Below are 16,419 nucleotides of genomic sequence, written 5' to 3'. Positions count from 1 at the left end.
GAAATATATATATGTATATATATATATGCATGTGCATGAGTTCAGCTTTATGTAAACAAGCGGCCTTACAAAAGAAAGGGACCGTGAAAAAAATATGCAAAAAAGGAGGTAGGCGTTCGGGTGCTCGAATGTGTTCTAATATGGAAGAGATAGAGAATAAGCTGTTTATTTATTCATACATTATTGGAAAAAGCGGGAATGAGTCATTTATTTTCAGCTTAAATAACATGATTCACGTAAATAAAAAACTATAAAAGACCACCATTCTTGTCCTTTTTTCTTTTTTTCTTCATTTTTTATCTTTTTTAAATATTCTCCTATGCTTTTATTATTCCATATGTTGAAAAGGTATAACAGCGTTTGGGTGATCTCAAAGGACATATAACTAATGCCACCGTTTAGAAATTCACTTTTGCTGGCTCTATTTCATGGCTCCTGATGCATCTTACTCTATCATTATGACCTCTCACGGGACGAAGTCGTAAAAAAATCTCTACTACTCGCTAATACTCAAAAAATGCTTGCTACTGCTTATCAATACACTCAAACAATCAAACAATCAAACAGATACTCAAATACCTACGTATGCTTATCAATACCTACAGATAATCATCAGTGCCTGAAAATGCTAGTGAATGCCTGTCCCATGCTTATCAACGTCCGAAAATTCCTAAAGAATTTTACTTATGTCTATCAATATCTGCTACTAATGGATACTGTTCTGGAGTAACTGCATATTCAAGTCTTGAAGTCACAAGAAATATAATCAATCAACATACTTTGCCACTATCTACCAAACTCTATCAAGCTCTGCTATAGGTCACTGCTTCACTACGCTGGATCACTCCGAGATGCTTCTATTGTTATGGCTCTGCCTCTACAGCTGATGAATGGTCCGTAAACTCTCCCTTACTGCTGAGCTCGATGGTTGCGATGCTCCAAAGGTTCAATATTCCGATGTCTCCACGGTCATTATCCCTTTCGTAATGCTTCGTCCTAGGTACTTAGAAGTGCACTCTTTGTACGTTGAAGCACCACCTTCGTTGAATTTATCATGGTATGGTTTTGAGATTGATTTTTGAGCCTTGAGTCTTGAGTGCTTTTTATTCATGGAGGGTTTACACCGTGTAGTCTTTTGGTATACAGTCTATGGTTGTAATCACCTTGGATTTGAAAGCTGGCGATAATATAGCCTTCTGGACTTATGGAAAGAAAAAAAGAAGAAATCTCTATTTGCTTTCTAAACTTGGCTATCAAAAGAAAAATCTCTACTTATTCAAAACATTCTCTCTCTCTGCTTCTAAAATGGCTTGGAAATCAAGCCATTGCTTACTTAAATAAAAACTTCATTTTGTTACTCCCACACTTTGACTTTGTGTTCTTCAATATTTAATATGTTACTTCATATTCATTCAGTGTACCTTTGTTTCTTTCTGTCGTATTCTACGTTGAGTAGGGATCAATAAGCAGTGTCTACAAATCAGCAGTAAATGGCTTAGTAACGTAAACTGGCCAATCACGATAATAATTACAATGTTATAAGTGTATCATTTTTAATAGCTTCATCTTTTTCTCTTCTAAATGAAAGAAACATAAAGTATCCCATTGTACTTTATGTTTGCTCTCGCTACTACTACAACAACCACGACAACTACAAACACAACACTGCTAAATCTACAAAGTGTTCTTATAAAGCTTCTATAAAGAAACAACTCTTTGCTGATGCTACTATCCTCCATGAGCGCTATGTCAACGAAGAACCATTCACAGTATGTCGAAGAACAAGTTCCAAAATAATACCATACTTCTTGAAAATGGCAGTGAGTTTAGGCTGCAATACCTCAGCTGTTTCAAATGGGATGCTCGAAATACCGACACGATAGGTGAGCGTTTGAGCCCAAGACCGATACTGAAACAGGACGGTTATGAGGATTATGACGAGAATATGCAGCACTTGACCCCCGGAGGGGCGCTATTGAACTACGCTAATATTATGTTTCTGGCTATTAGCAGAAAGAACCATGGTCTCTTTAAACAATCTGAAAAATACCAGCCAGATTTTATAAAGTGTAAACGCAGATCCAATAAAATCAAGTTGAAATAAAAGGCCTATTTCTCTCTTTTTAATGTAAACGATATGTCGTTACACAATCCACTTGCTTCACTTGAACAACTTGAGACAACCGTGTCAAGAAAAGACGGTATTCCTGAGGATCTGGAAGAAGATCTTCGAAATTATGGAGCAGAACTTATTCAAAGTGCAGGCATTTTATTGAAATTGTAAGAAAGAAGAAGAAATCAACAATCAATCTAAATCTTTTTTCCTGGTAGACCACAAGTAGCAATGGCCACTGCTCAAGTACTCTTTCAACGATTTTTTTATATGGCCAGTTTAAAAAACTTTGGTATTGTTGTAAGTCAAGGTATATACGTGTATATATGTAATATGATACTAGAAAGGACAATCTATAGGAAATTGGAATGGGTGCATTGTTTCTTTCTTCAAAACTTGAGGAATGCGTCGTTAGAATGACATACTTGATCACAGTTTATGACATGCTTATACGTCGAGCGCGAAATGAATCAACAGAAATACCATTAGATGCATTTTCGCAGGTAACAAAAATAATATTGGATACTTTGATAAACTAACAACGCATGGGGTTGTGTGAATGTAGCGTGGATATGAATTGAAGAATATGGTTATTGCAGCAGAGATGCAAATCCTGCGAAGGCTTGGGTTCAATGTGCATGTACAACTACCTTATAATCTCATGGTGAACTATTTGAGAATACTAGGATTAGAAGATGATGAAAGGGTGGCCAAAAGAGCATGGAACTATTTGAATGATGGGTAAGACAGCTAAGAATAACATGTGTAAATTATTGATCATCAAGATACATATAGTCTAAGAACGAATATATATGCCACCCATGAACCACCAACGATTGCCTGTGCATGTATTTGGCTAGCATGTAGAGATGAGCAGATCAAATTACCTTGTACGGTTGGACAAGAGTGGTGGTTATTGTTTGACGTAGACTTTATCAATTTTAAGAATGTAGCAGGACACATCAAGAGACTTTATTATAGAAAATTAGACAAGCCTAATTTACCCATTTATAAAGAAGAAGTTGAAAAATGGTTAAATAAAAGGAGGGGGAAATCACGTATGAGTTATTAAAGGGATAGTTAACTTTGCTCTGTAAATAGAGATCCTATTTCTAGTTTCTGCCCCGTTTATAGAATTCATCATCATATCTTCTGTCCTTGCTGTTTCACAGGTTATGAATGTTTGCCATGAACTTCGCTGTGAGGTGTCATTTTCTAATTCCCTTTTAATCGAGTTATGAGATGCGACTAGTGTATTTATTGCACTTGATAACTCTGTTGCTGAATTACTGCTATTATTAGCTTTATTTTCATTGTTATTATCCTTTTCTGATTTATTATTGTCATACATTTGTTGATATTCATTGTTTGTTTGTTTTGTAAGAGCAAGTTCTGGAAGATATGCCATTATCCTTTGTTCTTCATCTCCTTCATCAGACGAGCCCTTTTTGTTGTCACCGAAGGCTGTTCTTTTTTTACGTACGACAAGAAACATTGCAGCAGCAATAAAAGCAGTACCGCTGACGAGACCAACAATGAGGATAACCATCTGAATAGGTGTAGTTGTCACTGGAAAATCAGCTTTGGTTAAGCTATTTTGACCAATACCTGGGTCAAATTGGGACGCAACGGCAGTAACAGAAGGAATATAAAATATATCACTCGCACCAATGGTCGCTGTAGGGACAGATGAGTATGTAGGTGAAAATGAACAGCATGCTTGTGGTGTGACTGAAGGGGAAATTAAAGAGATGGATGTGTAGTCATATGAAGAAGTGTATACAGGTTTTTTGTGTAGACCTGATGATGTGTGTCTTGATATCTCCATTTTACGATGTCTGGTAAAAGAAGAATGCCGACTTATCGGCTTCTGCTTCTTCTTTTGTCCTTTGTGATGTTTGTTATTATTATGACTGACAACTTTCTTATGGTGAGACATGATCAATAGAAAAAGAAAAAGAAAAGAAAAATTGTCAGAACAATGAAGTCAGTAACGCATACACAAGTGGATAATAAGCTTGCTCATTTTGATCCCTGAGTCTATCCGGAAAGGGGGGAGGGATAGGGGGGAGTTCATTTGTTACAGTGTGGGTGAGTTTCCAGGGCAAGTTAGACTGGAATGTGTATGCTCGTGGATTTGATTGGGTAACAATTTTAGCAATCCATTGTAGACTAAATGCACCCCAATTTACTATAAAAAAATTTAAGCAGTAACTATAGAGTATTTTTAGTTTGCAGACCTCTCATTAACAATGACTCGCCCAGATCGACGAACAGAAAATACGCAATTAAGAGCTTTTTCAGCAACTCAAAATGTTCTTCATAGAGCTGATGGATCTGCGAGATTTGACCTTGGTACAAACAAGAGAGAAAAAGAAATAGAGATTATAGATTTTAACTTTTTCTAAATCAAAAAAGGAGCAACATCCGTCATTTGCTCCGTGTCTGGTCCAATGGAGGTACAGTTACGCGATGAAAAACTAGACGAAGCGACGGTTGAGGTTGTTGTTCGACCCTCTAGCGGAATTGCATCTACAAAAGAAAAACTGATTGAGAATACACTACGCACTACCTTTGAACCCATCATCTTGGGTGGTATGATGCCTCGCACCCTTGTTCAGATCGTTGTTCAAATCATAAAAGATGACGGATCAGTCATAGCTGCAGCTGTTAATGCCATAGCCCTTGCTTTGTTGGATGCAGGGATCCCACTAAAGTACATGGCAGCGTCAGTTACTTGTATGATTGATAAGACAAACAATATCATACTGGATCCAACAGCTGCTGAATTGGAAGTAAGGATGACCTCTCTAGTGATATACTAGGCAGAGGATATAGAGTAGCTGATTCTTTATATTTATATTAGAATGCTAAATCTGTTCACACGTTTGCCTTTGACAATACCCCCAGAACGACTACTGTGCTATTATCGGATTCTAGCGGAGTGTTTAGTGAAGAAGAGGTAATGATGATACATGTATGCCTTGAATGTCTATACTAATAGTTTGACAAGTACATTGAATGTTATGATTTATGTCATCAAGCAGTAGGACAGGTGCATTCATTTATACGAGCTGCAGTTGAAGCAAAAAAGCAAAAAGAGCATCAACAGCAGTAACCAATGTAAATAATAAATTTTATTGCTGATCGGCAGAAGCCAACTGTTCATCTACAGTACTATGCAAAAATTTAGTAAAAACCAAAGCTTTTTTTTTTTGGATCAAGTAAAATTATCAGACATCTTCTTTGCCTGTAACAACCTTTATCCCAAAAGGGAAATCATGTTCATTACAGCGATTTTAAAAAACATTTAATTTCTTCTATACTTGGAAAGTCAGCCTCTTCCATCTCAAATCGAAAGAGAAATGGACAGCATACACTTGCAAGCGTTGATATCTCGTTGTCATAATGCCTTGCAGGTATTACAAACCAGGACACTACAGCCTTTCAATTCAGACATTCTTGCAAGAGGATCGTTACTACAAGCATTGCAAACTTTGAAACCTTGTATTCATCAATTGTAACGGCGATGAGATCTCCAACTGCTTCTCTTCTTTTTAACGCTCGCCAAAAGACACCAGTAACACCGCACCTGTTTTCCTTCAGCTTTATCAAGTTTTTTCCAAACATCCCCGCACCAAAGACTACGAGGGACACTTTCTCTCTTTCAATTTGGAACTTTGCGGGCTTTCACTTTTGGCTTCTTTAAAACAATAATTGGATAAGGCTTGATTATCAAAGGTAAAATTGATTACATACATGTTTTTGGCAGCTTGGTTCTTTTTTTCTTTTGTATTTGCCGTCAGTTTTTATTTCTTCTTGCTTCTTTTTTTCTTCCTTTTCTTTTTATTATACTTGGTACATCCATGAACAAGCAATGGGGGGTGATAATTTGGAGCTGCTTTCATGCAAATGGCTTTGGCCCTTTGGTCTCGGTTGACGGCACAGTTGATCAAGACAAATATATAAATATTTTAGCCCAAAGCTTTCATCCTGGATCGCACGACTCTGCTAGAAAGTGGATAGGGACTCTATATTCCAAGAGGATGGAGCTAGCTTCCACAATTGGCGGTTATGTTCAATGACGGAAGGAAGCCCACCAGAACAGGGGTTTTAAGTACTGACCTGTGCAAAGCCCTGATTTGAGCCCAATAGAGTATGTTTGGGCTACTTTGGGAAATCTTATCAAGGAAAGGAGATATGAGATAAGAAGCACTGAAGAGCTGAGTGTTTTGTTGAGAAAAGAGTGGAAGAAAATAAGCCCTGGGCTAGCGGCATGTCTGGTCGGAAGCATAAAGGCTCGATGTGAGGCGGTAATTGCCGAAAAAAAGAGGGTCGACAAAGTACTGACTTTTCTTTTTATTTTATACTCTTCAAATAAACATGTCAAAATTTATTCTTTATAAACATGGAATTTCCAAGCATTTGACGCATAATTTGCGGAAGATTAATTTACATTTTCGTACGAAATCCAATTGTGTGTTCATCTATTACTAATCTGCCTTTACGCTTTTCATCATGCCTTCCTAATGTCCAAACCTGAGCATATCGTTTGATCTTTAATGACTTGGGGTTCTTTAGAACATAAAACTCTCCATCACACATGATGCAAATAACATTTCTTTTCTTATACTTGTTATCAAACCACTTTGTAGATTTTTCAGTATCGGACTTGCGTCTAAATATGATCTCGAATGATTCTCCAAATTGACCAATCCGACGTACATTTTCGCGTATGTTGGCAAGTTCTTTAATGTAGCTTGTCATATTTTCAATAGCCATCATCTCCAGCTTACCATCATTGGCTAATTGTGGTGACCAGTTATTCGGATCTGTGAAACCTCTACGATTTTCAACAACGTCTAACCCATTTTTGGTATTACCCCATAAATCAACTTCACGGCCCCTGAGTTGAAGGGGAAAAGGTTAGTTATGCACTATTTGCCTATGCTATTTTCTTACCAAATGTGTGGTATATTTTGTATAACAAGATCAATGGGGTGCTTTATCATTTTTGGTATATTGCCTGATTCATCATCACTTTGCTTATCAGGATCATCACATAATAGTACAGTCTCGTTATTATTCACAACCTTTGCGATGAAACTTGTTACAGAAGGAAACCTTCTCCAAAAAACCCACTTGGCGCTCTCAATAGTGTATACCAATATATTGGCCAATCTATTACCAGCCCTATGTCTTTCAAACCCACTTCCGACATAGCCTTGAACACCAATTGACATGTAATTGGACATTTTGCGTGTTAGATGCGGCACTTGCTCATTATTTTGCTGTGAGATCTCTAATACATCATGTCCATCTTTTCTTTTGGGCCCTGCTAAGCGGACATAACCGTCTGAATAGGCAGACATCTCGATCTCCCATATATCAAGACGTGCTGCTTCAGAACTTTGTAATCTTTCTGTTATTAGCTGCTCAAGGTGCGATAGTCTTTTTCCTAATATATCTACATGTGGAATTGTTCTGCCCCATCCCAATACTTGACTAAAATCGTTTCCTGTGCCAAAGGGTATGCCTAGGATTTAATTTCTTTTAGTGCAATGCCTTTTATCGAGCCTTATATGTATACCCTCTCTTCTTACATGAAAAGAAAAGTGAATCCAAATCGACATGATTGCTCACCAACAGCTCAAATACACTCATGACCGTTCCATCGCCACCAGCACTCCAAACGTGAATATGACGTGTTCTTACTGTTTCACCAATCTTGTATTCTGTCTCTTGCTGATGACTGTCTAGTGACGGCAATTGACCAGCCTTGGCCATTTCCTCTACTAGCTTGATATTGGCCAACCCCAAGGTGCGGTCTTTGTCATCAAGTATATTGTGTATTTCCACTTGTACCTGAGGAAATCGACGTAAACGGAAATGCTGAATGGGTAACTTTATCAAATCCTCGCCTTTGCAGTCTCCAGAGAGAGGATTAACAAAGATAAACAAATAAATGCTTGGTCTTCCTTCTGCTTGGGTATCCATGAACCGAACTGATGTATTTAATTGTCCAGTTTCATACAAGGTAACGGGTCGCTTAAAGCTTTGATTAGCATGTTTTGAGCGGTTTTTTGACCCTGAGCCTTGTCCTCTATCTTGTTGTTCTGTATCAGCTGATGTAGACTTTTCAGTATTTACTGTGTTGCTTCGCTTTAGAGAACTAATTGGCATGATATTGTTCTTAGAATGAAAAAAAAAGAGAATAGAGAAAAGGGTCTACGATAGAATCATTCTTTTCCTTTTATATATTATCAAGAGAGTGTTATTACATCATGCATCTACGGAACAACACCTTCCTTTTTATTGAGTTTAAAGATCCGTGGACTTTTTCTCTCATTGCTTTTTATAATGTCTTGACTGACTTAATAATGCTACAAGTCTGTTTCTTGAGAGTACTAGCCGAGTAATCTGTTAAAGCTATTCTATTGAATAATGACAAATTTGCAACAAAAACGTCATTAATAAAAACATATTGCTTTCTGAATAAAAAGATGCAACTTCAATGAAAGCAAAGACTTTTACTCTTGAGTAACCCATTCGATAGTATATCTCTAAGTGTACCCCTTAAAAAAGTACTATTTGGTATCTGTCAAAGTCTACCTTTTTGCTCAGTTCAAAGCGAAATGCTATTTTCACACTGCGCTTGTCTTCATACCTCCCCTTCCACACTGTATATATTTTTTTATAATCAATAATGAATGACCGTTCATCTTCAACACTTGTAACAAAGCACTCTAATCAATCCACCAATCACTATGATAGTTGCTCCATTTGTTATACAAGGCCCAACACACCACTTGTTCCTCCTCTCAATTTTGCCATGATTGCATCAGGTGTTTATCGTTCTGGACATCCTAATCAACAAAACTTTGCGTTCTTACGTAAATTAGGATTAAAGACAATACTGTATGTAAAATTATAAAGAGAAAGAGTGAAAGAGAATAACGAATAATCTAGTTATTTTGCAATGGAAGATTATCCACCAGAGATGCAACATTTTGTAGAACAAGAAGGCATTCAAGTCTTTCATTACAGAACAGAAGGAAATAAAGAGCCATTTATCGAAGTGAATCCTGATGATATTACACATGCACTAGTTAAGTTATTAGATAAACGATGCCATCCTGTGCTGATCCATTGCTTAAAGGGGAAGGTAAGCGATACACACTCGGCTTATGATAAACAGCAAACTGACCTCAGAGTAAATATTAAGCACCGGATTGGATGTTTAGTTGGTTGCCTAAGGAAGATTCAAAACTGGTCAATGACTTCTATCTTTGATGAATACCGCAAATTTGCAGGAACAAAAGTGCTGGCAGATCAAGAGGTAATGGATACTAATTCATTTCACCCTTACTCACCTTGTTTAGTTTATTGAAATGTTTGACCGTGATCAAGTACCCTATGATCCTGTTTATAAACCTACTTGGTTACAGGACTAATGTAGTTGATAATACCCCCTTCCTCCTCCTTTTCTCTTTCTCCCTCTCCCTTTTGAAAATTATGTTGATGAATGATGATCCACACTGTTAAAGACGTTCAAACTTGTTTAATTTATATAATACTTTTGTATCAACTAATTCAATAAAACAATATAGTCTATCGCGTTTCTTTGTTCATAGTTTATTAAAATAAAAAGCTTGTTTTAAACACAGCATCATTATGATTAGACTCGCGTTCATAATCGAGTATTTTTTAATAATAATATAGGAAGAGAAGACGACTTTATACAGTCATTATGAAACATCAGGCTTATAAAGCTCTCCTTCATTTATTTGAATGGCATAACCTGCAGACGACCGATTATCTGGTTTTTGAAATTCATGAGACTCGTGAGCATGATTTGAAAGCGTAGAGTTATTTTCTTGATGAACGGTTCCAGGATCATTAGAACTACCAATGCTTGATCTATCCATCAACTCTCTTTTCTTCTTTTTCTTTAATAGAACAATGCTCACAATAAGGAATAAGCCACCGCCAATCTATATTAGATGTCAGTAGTCTATTTTTTTTAAATGGTATCGTCTGATCTTACAATGACAACACTCCCACTTACTGCGCCTGCAGTAATTCCTGCTTTGATACGACTGTCTGGATCCACTTTATATGCCGTTTCATCATTACTATTTCCATAGTTTGGATCATAGAATGGATCGAGCCCTGTTTTAGAAAACTGAATAATGAGCACGATTTTAAAAAGTGTATTATTCTGCCATACCGCTATTTGACGAGTTTGAGGAGTTACTATCATTGCCTGAGAGCCAAGCAGGATTGGGAGTGTATTGATTAACCCATGTCCAACTAGTAGTGCTCAGTAGGTTAACATCGTCAAATCCTGTATCTCCATCACCGATACCAAACATGACCAGCAAGTAATTACCAATTATAGTAGCTACATGTAAACATTTAGAAGAAAGAGTCTGTAAGAATAAAATCATGTTTTACATTTATGATATTTTCTAGGCTTTGGTGGTATTCCCTCAATAGCAGGTGCTGTCCACTGCATAGTAGAGAGTTCCAATATGAATACATCGTTAAACTGTGTACTTCTTCCATCTGTTGCTCCTCCTCCGAAAATGATGATTTTCCTACCGTCAAGGCCTATAGTCAATTACCAATCTTTTAGAAAATAACCTCTTCTTTTAGCTTTATCACCCCTCCTTTTTTTTGGCCTTTTATCGTTCCCTTTCAAAGACACTTACTAAGCACAGCTGAATGACCTCTTCTTGGAGCTGGTATATTTCCACCTGCAGTAACGTTATGCCAACGATTATTCTGGATATCAAACAACAGGAGCGAGCTCATGGAAACAGGGTTTAGTGTGAGATTATCTGCTGGATTAGCCACGTCATGAGAGTACATGACACCGCCAGTAATCAGAATATATTTATTGGAAATAATGGTGGCTGTATGATCAATGCGAGGGGGTGGATTATTTTCTACGGAAGGACGGCTAATGGTCCAAGTCTATGAAACATAAGGTTTATGACCGTTCAATTCCCTCTTGCTAGTATACGTACATTAGTATCAATAACAGTCCATGTGTTGTAGTAAATAGGAGGGCCACCATAAGTTAACATATCACTATTGTTAACAAAGTAAGTCACAGCAGAATAGATATGGTCATTTTAATCTACCTTACACCGCCCCATAGCCATACTCGGCCTTCGTTATCGGATACTGCAGTGTGTTGTTTTCTAAACGATAAAGAGAAAAAGGTGTTGATTATTATCTTTTTTGCTTTTCTCTCTCTCTTGTATACCTTCTTGCTAGCTGCTCTCCCTTCAAAGACGAAGAAGCCCATGTTCCTTTTTGAATATTGAAATAGATGTTTTGTGCTTTATTTAAATTTGTGCATGAACCTCCATCAATGAAAAAGTAATCGCTTATTGGTACATGTGTTGCAGCAAAAAATGAAAGCGGTGCTGTTACGTTATTTGGATCATTGCCCTTGAATAATGACCAGGCTGGTTCAATAGTGTTCCATGGACGGCTTAAACCTAGAATATACATCGAGTCGGTCATTGTGCTTGCTACTTGTTGTCCGCCGTAGCATATAAGTTCTCCTTTTGCTTTTGATAGAACACATCCTATTCTTTTACAAGATTAATTTTCTTTTTGTGTATAGAAAACAACATAACTTGCCATTGCCCCATCTTGGTGTTGGTTTCATATTTTGTGTTTGAGCTTGTATGCAAGCAAATATGAGAAAAATAAGTCCAAAAGTTGCGAGGAGCATCTATTGAATACTTGGACACGAAGAAATAAGTTGATAAAAGAGAGAAAAATGTAAAATATAATAAGGAATCAACAAATGATTGGATGTAGTTATGACAAGCTAGGAAAAAGAAAAAAAAAAAAGGAGCGTATGGTTCTCTTTCTTTTTACGATAATATCCATTTAACCATCACTAGTATTATATAATTCATTTGTATACCTTTAGAAAGGATATCTGTACGAATGTATTTACGCATTCTATCTCTCAGCTCTAAAGGGTGTTCTGTAAACTGTCATAATACCTAAGGAGACATGAGCCACAACTGACTTCATGTGTATAAAATGCCTTACATGCCGATAGTATGTACCGATACTTTAAGAACAATTACTATCAAGACGGTGTATGGAATTGCCTTTTTATATGGAACAAGCCTTCCTTTTACATAAAAAGAAGAGGACTAAAAGCTATACATATTTATTCTCATATAATGTCTGATAAAGCATCAAGAGCAATAACTTGCAGAACAGTCAAGACACAGCTTCGAATACTTGAGAAGCAGATGATGAAAGTATTATTTTGCTTTGTACTTGCACTACTTCAAGGCCAGTGATCAACTCTTTATCATGAAGAACAAATAACAAACAAGAAGTTAGAACAATATATGCCGTAAGAGTAACCGAAGTCTCAAAATAATATAAACTTTGCTAATGAATAGATAACACAAATATTAAAAGATGGATAATCCATTATTTTATTTTATTTTTGAAAGAAACATAGAACCGATAGCTAGACACTGCCCTTCAATAACCATAAAAAGAGCAAAGGAGCATTGTTCGTTAATTTCATTAAACATACAAAATAAGGAAGCAGAAAAGTAAGAAAATAGTAGAATAAAGAAGTTATGATAGTAAAGTCAATATGACCACAGCTTTTTAAAGAATTTATTAATTTTATTTCAATATTCTGCTTTATCTTTTTCCATAAATTTCTTTTTCTTGAAAGTTTTATGTCGTATGACGGCAGATCTGCCTCTCGCCTGATTCATATTCGGGAATGAACTTTATAATTCTTGATTATCCAGATTATACACACAAGATTTGTTTTAACCTCTTCTTCCGCGCAGCCATTGTTGTTGGGGAACTGGACACTTTTAGCAGGTAAGCGTAATCGCTAGGGAAGGAGCTCAATGACATAGCCTGCGTTAAGGTACAATATCATACACACTAGAAGAAAGTATTAGATATAGTTGTACAAGAGTGATTGCTTTGCGGTAGTTACTTACAATAGAGTAATAACTGTTCATTCAAAAATTGACAACGTCAACAAAAGGGGAAAGAAAGACATATAAGATTAAGTTCTTGATATATTGTGTAAGCTATCAATGACTCTAGTAATATTTAGTGTGTGTGTGCCTTTTTTGTTCATGCCAGATAGGCTGCCAGAGTGTCTCTATAGGGTACTTGATGAATACTGTACCTTCTCAAAAGGATAAATTGGAGTTCATTAGAAATATCAAAGTGTATAATTTGCGTATAAAAGTATCTTGGAAACAACTTGATATCTCATATTCTCAAAGCAGCCTTAGCGAGTTGATAAAAATAACTCTAATTTCAGCTATTAATTAAATGTACTTTTTATGTATATTGATGCTTTGATGCTTAGTACATCAACTAGAGAGATAATAATCATTATCTACCTGATCATAATGTTGATCGTCCACAAAGATAGTTGGCTTTCCAAAATAATTAGATTGCTTCGTTACTGACAAATATTAACCATGAAAATGTGAAAGCGCTCTCAAACATATAGCAGATCCTTCAAGAAAATACCACTGAATAGTTGTATGTCAATATGAACAGGAAAAAAGGAAGCATAGTGAAATGAATTATATAAAAATGCCTTTGAGAGATATTTAAAATCCGCTTTCATCTAACAAATAAATAACATTAAAAGCTGTTTGGAATCAAACGTCTTTTACAACAAATGTCTACAGATCAATCATTAACTTGGGATAAAAATCTTTGTGAATTCTTTAAAGAAGTTGGACTAATAGAAACAAGCGAATGCTTAAGATCAGAGCTTATTATCCTTTCACGCAGTCATTTGGAAAAACTACCTGACGAATTAGAAAAGTTAGTGACAAGACTAATAGAATGCTTAGAAAGACATGTACAGGCCAAAGAGGACACAATAGAAAAACCAGAGAAAGAACATAAGGATCTGCTAATCAGAAAACGTAAACATTCAGAAACAAATGAGGAAGAAGAACAGGAACGAATTAAGCGTATGGAAAGTGAACAGGTTCAAATACGAGCAATTGCTAAAGAGGTAGATCAGCGAGTGAATACGTTTATACAAGGAAAGAGAAACGAACTAGACGAAAGTAATCGAACAGAATTCCTTAATCGAATCAATCCTTCTGCTGAAGATGTAACATGTGCAAGAACAGACGCAAGGGAGATAAATCGTAACATACAAATGAAGTTCGATATCGTAAATAATGAAGATGGTCCACTTGCTCGTTCAACCATAACAGTGGGGAATAAACATACAGAGAACCATACAGCTACAGCTGCAGATCCGATAGAGCGTATAAATAACATGGAACAACATTTAAATATTAGACTAGACCATAATGCAAAACCACCGTTTTCAATATTTGAAAGAGTCAAGATACTCGAAAACACCTTGATGGAAATAGAGCGTGAACATCCACGGTGGGCTGCGGTTCATTTCAATCAACCCAATCGAACCTTCCCACCACCCCCACCGATCACATATATCACTCGGCCACCCTCTGAAGATGGATATACATCCACAAAAATTAACACAGCACCATCGCAGCCGAGAATGCTAAAGGCAACAGGAAGAGCAAATTCTTCGCTAACAAGAGCTGTGGTCGAACAGCTAAGTAGACAACAGCAGCTATCAGATGCAATGTCTGATTCACATTTATGAATTGAATAAACGCATACACACTATTGTTTATCTAAATTTCAAGCTTAAAAGTATAATAATCAGGATCAAAATGATGTACACGGACATAACCATCTTCACCACCACTTGAGTAGCCGGTTCCTTCTGGGTGAACAGCAATTGTATTGATAGGACCAAAGTGACCTCTAACACGACCAATTTCTTCTTCTAAAATCTTGTGATAGAATCTACTTTCGAATTTACCCTGTCTAGCAGAGGTTGTTGTTACGCTCATCGCATCTTGACCACCACCAATGATAACAAATTCTTGGTGTTTAGGTATAATGGATGCAGAGTTAAGAGGCGTATCTGCAGTATAAGTCTTCTTTATGTCTAATGTAATAGGGTCGATAATCTTTGCGCTCTTGTCTTTTGCGGATGTGATGAAGTATGTACGATCGATGCTGAACTGCATGTCAGATAAAACACTGTCATGAGCTTTAATAGACTTGACCTTTTCTTTAGCCTTCCAATCCCATTGACAAATAGTACCGTCTTCATGACCGGTGATGATATACTTGTCCAAATAAGTCCACCCAGCTACAACAGCCTTAGCTCCTCCGTTGTTGGTAATGGTGACAATTGGTGTATCAGATTCTATTGGCAGATGTGTGTCAGAGAATAGACACGCATTTATCAGCATAGCACTTACGAGTTCCGTTGATATCGTTGTTGATAGGATAGACTGTTACCGTACCTGAGTAACCCATACGTTCCTCAGTGACGCATAAAACCATGGAACCATCTTCACTAAATTCCACACGCTTAACCGCTGTCTTAAATTCCCAAGTCTTCAAACAGCGTCCAGTTTGAACTTGCCAAAGTTTACAAGAGTTGTCTGCTGAGCCGGTGACGAGCAATGTTGAATCAGCTATTTACATATAAAAAAGAATAAGAATCTTGCATCATCAATCTCTTTTAATTAAAACAATACCATTCACATCAATTGTCCAAATACTTCCTTGGTGTCCTGTGTAAGTACCTAATCGTTCACCATTATGGGAGTACCAAACATTGGCAATTTTATCTTTAGAGACTGTAAAAAGCAAATCGCCTTCTCTGTTGTATTTGATCTGAGTCAATGCACGAGTGTGGCCTTGGAGTAGAATGGGTCTCATTATGCTATAGTTAAAAGAGAGGAACTCGAAAAAAAAAAGTAAAAAAAAGAGGCTTTAACGTCTTATTTCATATTCCGACAAGAAAACCTGTCTCAATGGCCAATCAAGCTTATGACAATATAGGATGATGGAGTATTGTACACTTTACTAGGAGTAAATGTCTAAACTCCAGAAGGAGAACCGTGTTCGATACGGCGACAAAATGCTTGAGGCCTGCCATATCCACGAAGGATGCCATTGGCGACCTTGAAAATATTTTTTGAAGCGTTTATATCCCGTTGCCAAAGTAATCCACATCATGTGCAGGATTGGATGCCGTGGAAGTTTACAAAAGCAGATGTGAACGCCATATTTCCACAAGAGTTGCAGATCTATAGATAGTTAAGAAGGATATTCAAAATTAGAGAATAACGCTTTACCTTTGACGTTCGAAACTCATCAATTGTTACAACGATAACGTCGCCTTGCCTCTCTCTTTTTTT

General features: G+C 36.8%; 8 protein-coding genes across 8 annotated transcripts; 4 read left to right on the top strand and 4 right to left on the bottom strand.

Moving 5' to 3' along the window:
* Nucleotides 1-2,137: 2,137 nt before the first annotated feature.
* Nucleotides 2,138-3,185, top strand: RHIMIDRAFT_206541 (cyclin-like protein; the record flags this gene model as incomplete). Its single annotated transcript, XM_023606912.1, has 5 exons — nucleotides 2,138-2,280; nucleotides 2,332-2,413; nucleotides 2,473-2,616; nucleotides 2,679-2,854; nucleotides 2,909-3,185. The coding sequence occupies 5 exons, from the start codon at nucleotides 2,138-2,140 to the stop codon at nucleotides 3,183-3,185; spliced, it is 822 nt and encodes a 273-aa protein (XP_023463521.1).
* On the bottom strand, nucleotides 3,168-4,052 carry RHIMIDRAFT_240484 (uncharacterized protein; the record flags this gene model as incomplete). The annotated part of the gene is made up of 1 exon (XM_023609385.1): nucleotides 3,168-4,052. The coding sequence occupies one exon, from the start codon at nucleotides 4,050-4,052 to the stop codon at nucleotides 3,168-3,170; it is 885 nt and encodes a 294-aa protein (XP_023463520.1).
* Nucleotides 4,053-4,198: 146 nt separating this feature from the next.
* On the top strand, nucleotides 4,199-5,310 carry RHIMIDRAFT_262557 (ribosomal protein S5 domain 2-like protein). The gene is made up of 4 exons (XM_023611615.1): nucleotides 4,199-4,468; nucleotides 4,532-4,908; nucleotides 4,980-5,075; nucleotides 5,127-5,310. The coding sequence occupies exons 1-4, from the start codon at nucleotides 4,366-4,368 to the stop codon at nucleotides 5,229-5,231; spliced, it is 681 nt and encodes a 226-aa protein (XP_023463519.1). The 5' UTR covers nucleotides 4,199-4,365; the 3' UTR covers nucleotides 5,232-5,310.
* A 1,243-nt stretch (nucleotides 5,311-6,553) lies between these two features.
* On the bottom strand, nucleotides 6,554-8,456 carry RHIMIDRAFT_315343 (uncharacterized protein). The gene is made up of 3 exons (XM_023614991.1): nucleotides 7,717-8,456; nucleotides 7,076-7,649; nucleotides 6,554-7,019 (listed from the first exon to the last, which is right to left on the bottom strand). The coding sequence occupies exons 1-3, from the start codon at nucleotides 8,294-8,296 to the stop codon at nucleotides 6,566-6,568; spliced, it is 1,608 nt and encodes a 535-aa protein (XP_023463518.1). The 5' UTR covers nucleotides 8,297-8,456; the 3' UTR covers nucleotides 6,554-6,565.
* A 281-nt stretch (nucleotides 8,457-8,737) lies between these two features.
* RHIMIDRAFT_262554 (protein-tyrosine phosphatase) lies at nucleotides 8,738-9,732 on the top strand. Its single transcript, XM_023611614.1, has 4 exons — nucleotides 8,738-9,031; nucleotides 9,083-9,278; nucleotides 9,339-9,452; nucleotides 9,496-9,732. The coding sequence occupies exons 1-4, from the start codon at nucleotides 8,820-8,822 to the stop codon at nucleotides 9,565-9,567; spliced, it is 594 nt and encodes a 197-aa protein (XP_023463517.1). The 5' UTR covers nucleotides 8,738-8,819; the 3' UTR covers nucleotides 9,568-9,732.
* Nucleotides 9,733-10,795: 1,063 nt separating this feature from the next.
* Nucleotides 10,796-11,157, bottom strand: RHIMIDRAFT_262551 (uncharacterized protein). Its single transcript, XM_023611613.1, has one exon. The coding sequence runs from the start codon at nucleotides 10,985-10,987 to the stop codon at nucleotides 10,814-10,816; it is 174 nt and encodes a 57-aa protein (XP_023463516.1). The 5' UTR covers nucleotides 10,988-11,157; the 3' UTR covers nucleotides 10,796-10,813.
* A 2,586-nt stretch (nucleotides 11,158-13,743) lies between these two features.
* RHIMIDRAFT_46501 (uncharacterized protein) lies at nucleotides 13,744-14,816 on the top strand. Its single transcript, XM_023615278.1, has one exon. The coding sequence runs from the start codon at nucleotides 13,827-13,829 to the stop codon at nucleotides 14,799-14,801; it is 975 nt and encodes a 324-aa protein (XP_023463515.1). The 5' UTR covers nucleotides 13,744-13,826; the 3' UTR covers nucleotides 14,802-14,816.
* Nucleotides 14,817-14,832: 16 nt separating this feature from the next.
* On the bottom strand, nucleotides 14,833-15,937 carry RHIMIDRAFT_240478 (WD40 repeat-like protein; the record flags this gene model as incomplete). Its single annotated transcript, XM_023609384.1, has 3 exons — nucleotides 14,833-15,416; nucleotides 15,472-15,690; nucleotides 15,754-15,937. The coding sequence occupies 3 exons, from the start codon at nucleotides 15,935-15,937 to the stop codon at nucleotides 14,833-14,835; spliced, it is 987 nt and encodes a 328-aa protein (XP_023463514.1).
* Nucleotides 15,938-16,419: the final 482 nt, after the last annotated feature.

The sequence above is a fragment of the Rhizopus microsporus genome, assembly GCF_002708625.1.
Source record: "Rhizopus microsporus ATCC 52813 unplaced genomic scaffold scaffold_16, whole genome shotgun sequence".
Taxonomy (NCBI): domain Eukaryota; kingdom Fungi; phylum Mucoromycota; class Mucoromycetes; order Mucorales; family Rhizopodaceae; genus Rhizopus; species Rhizopus microsporus.
Note: the sequence above shows the minus strand (reverse complement) of the source record. Positions and strands in the feature narration are given on the sequence as shown.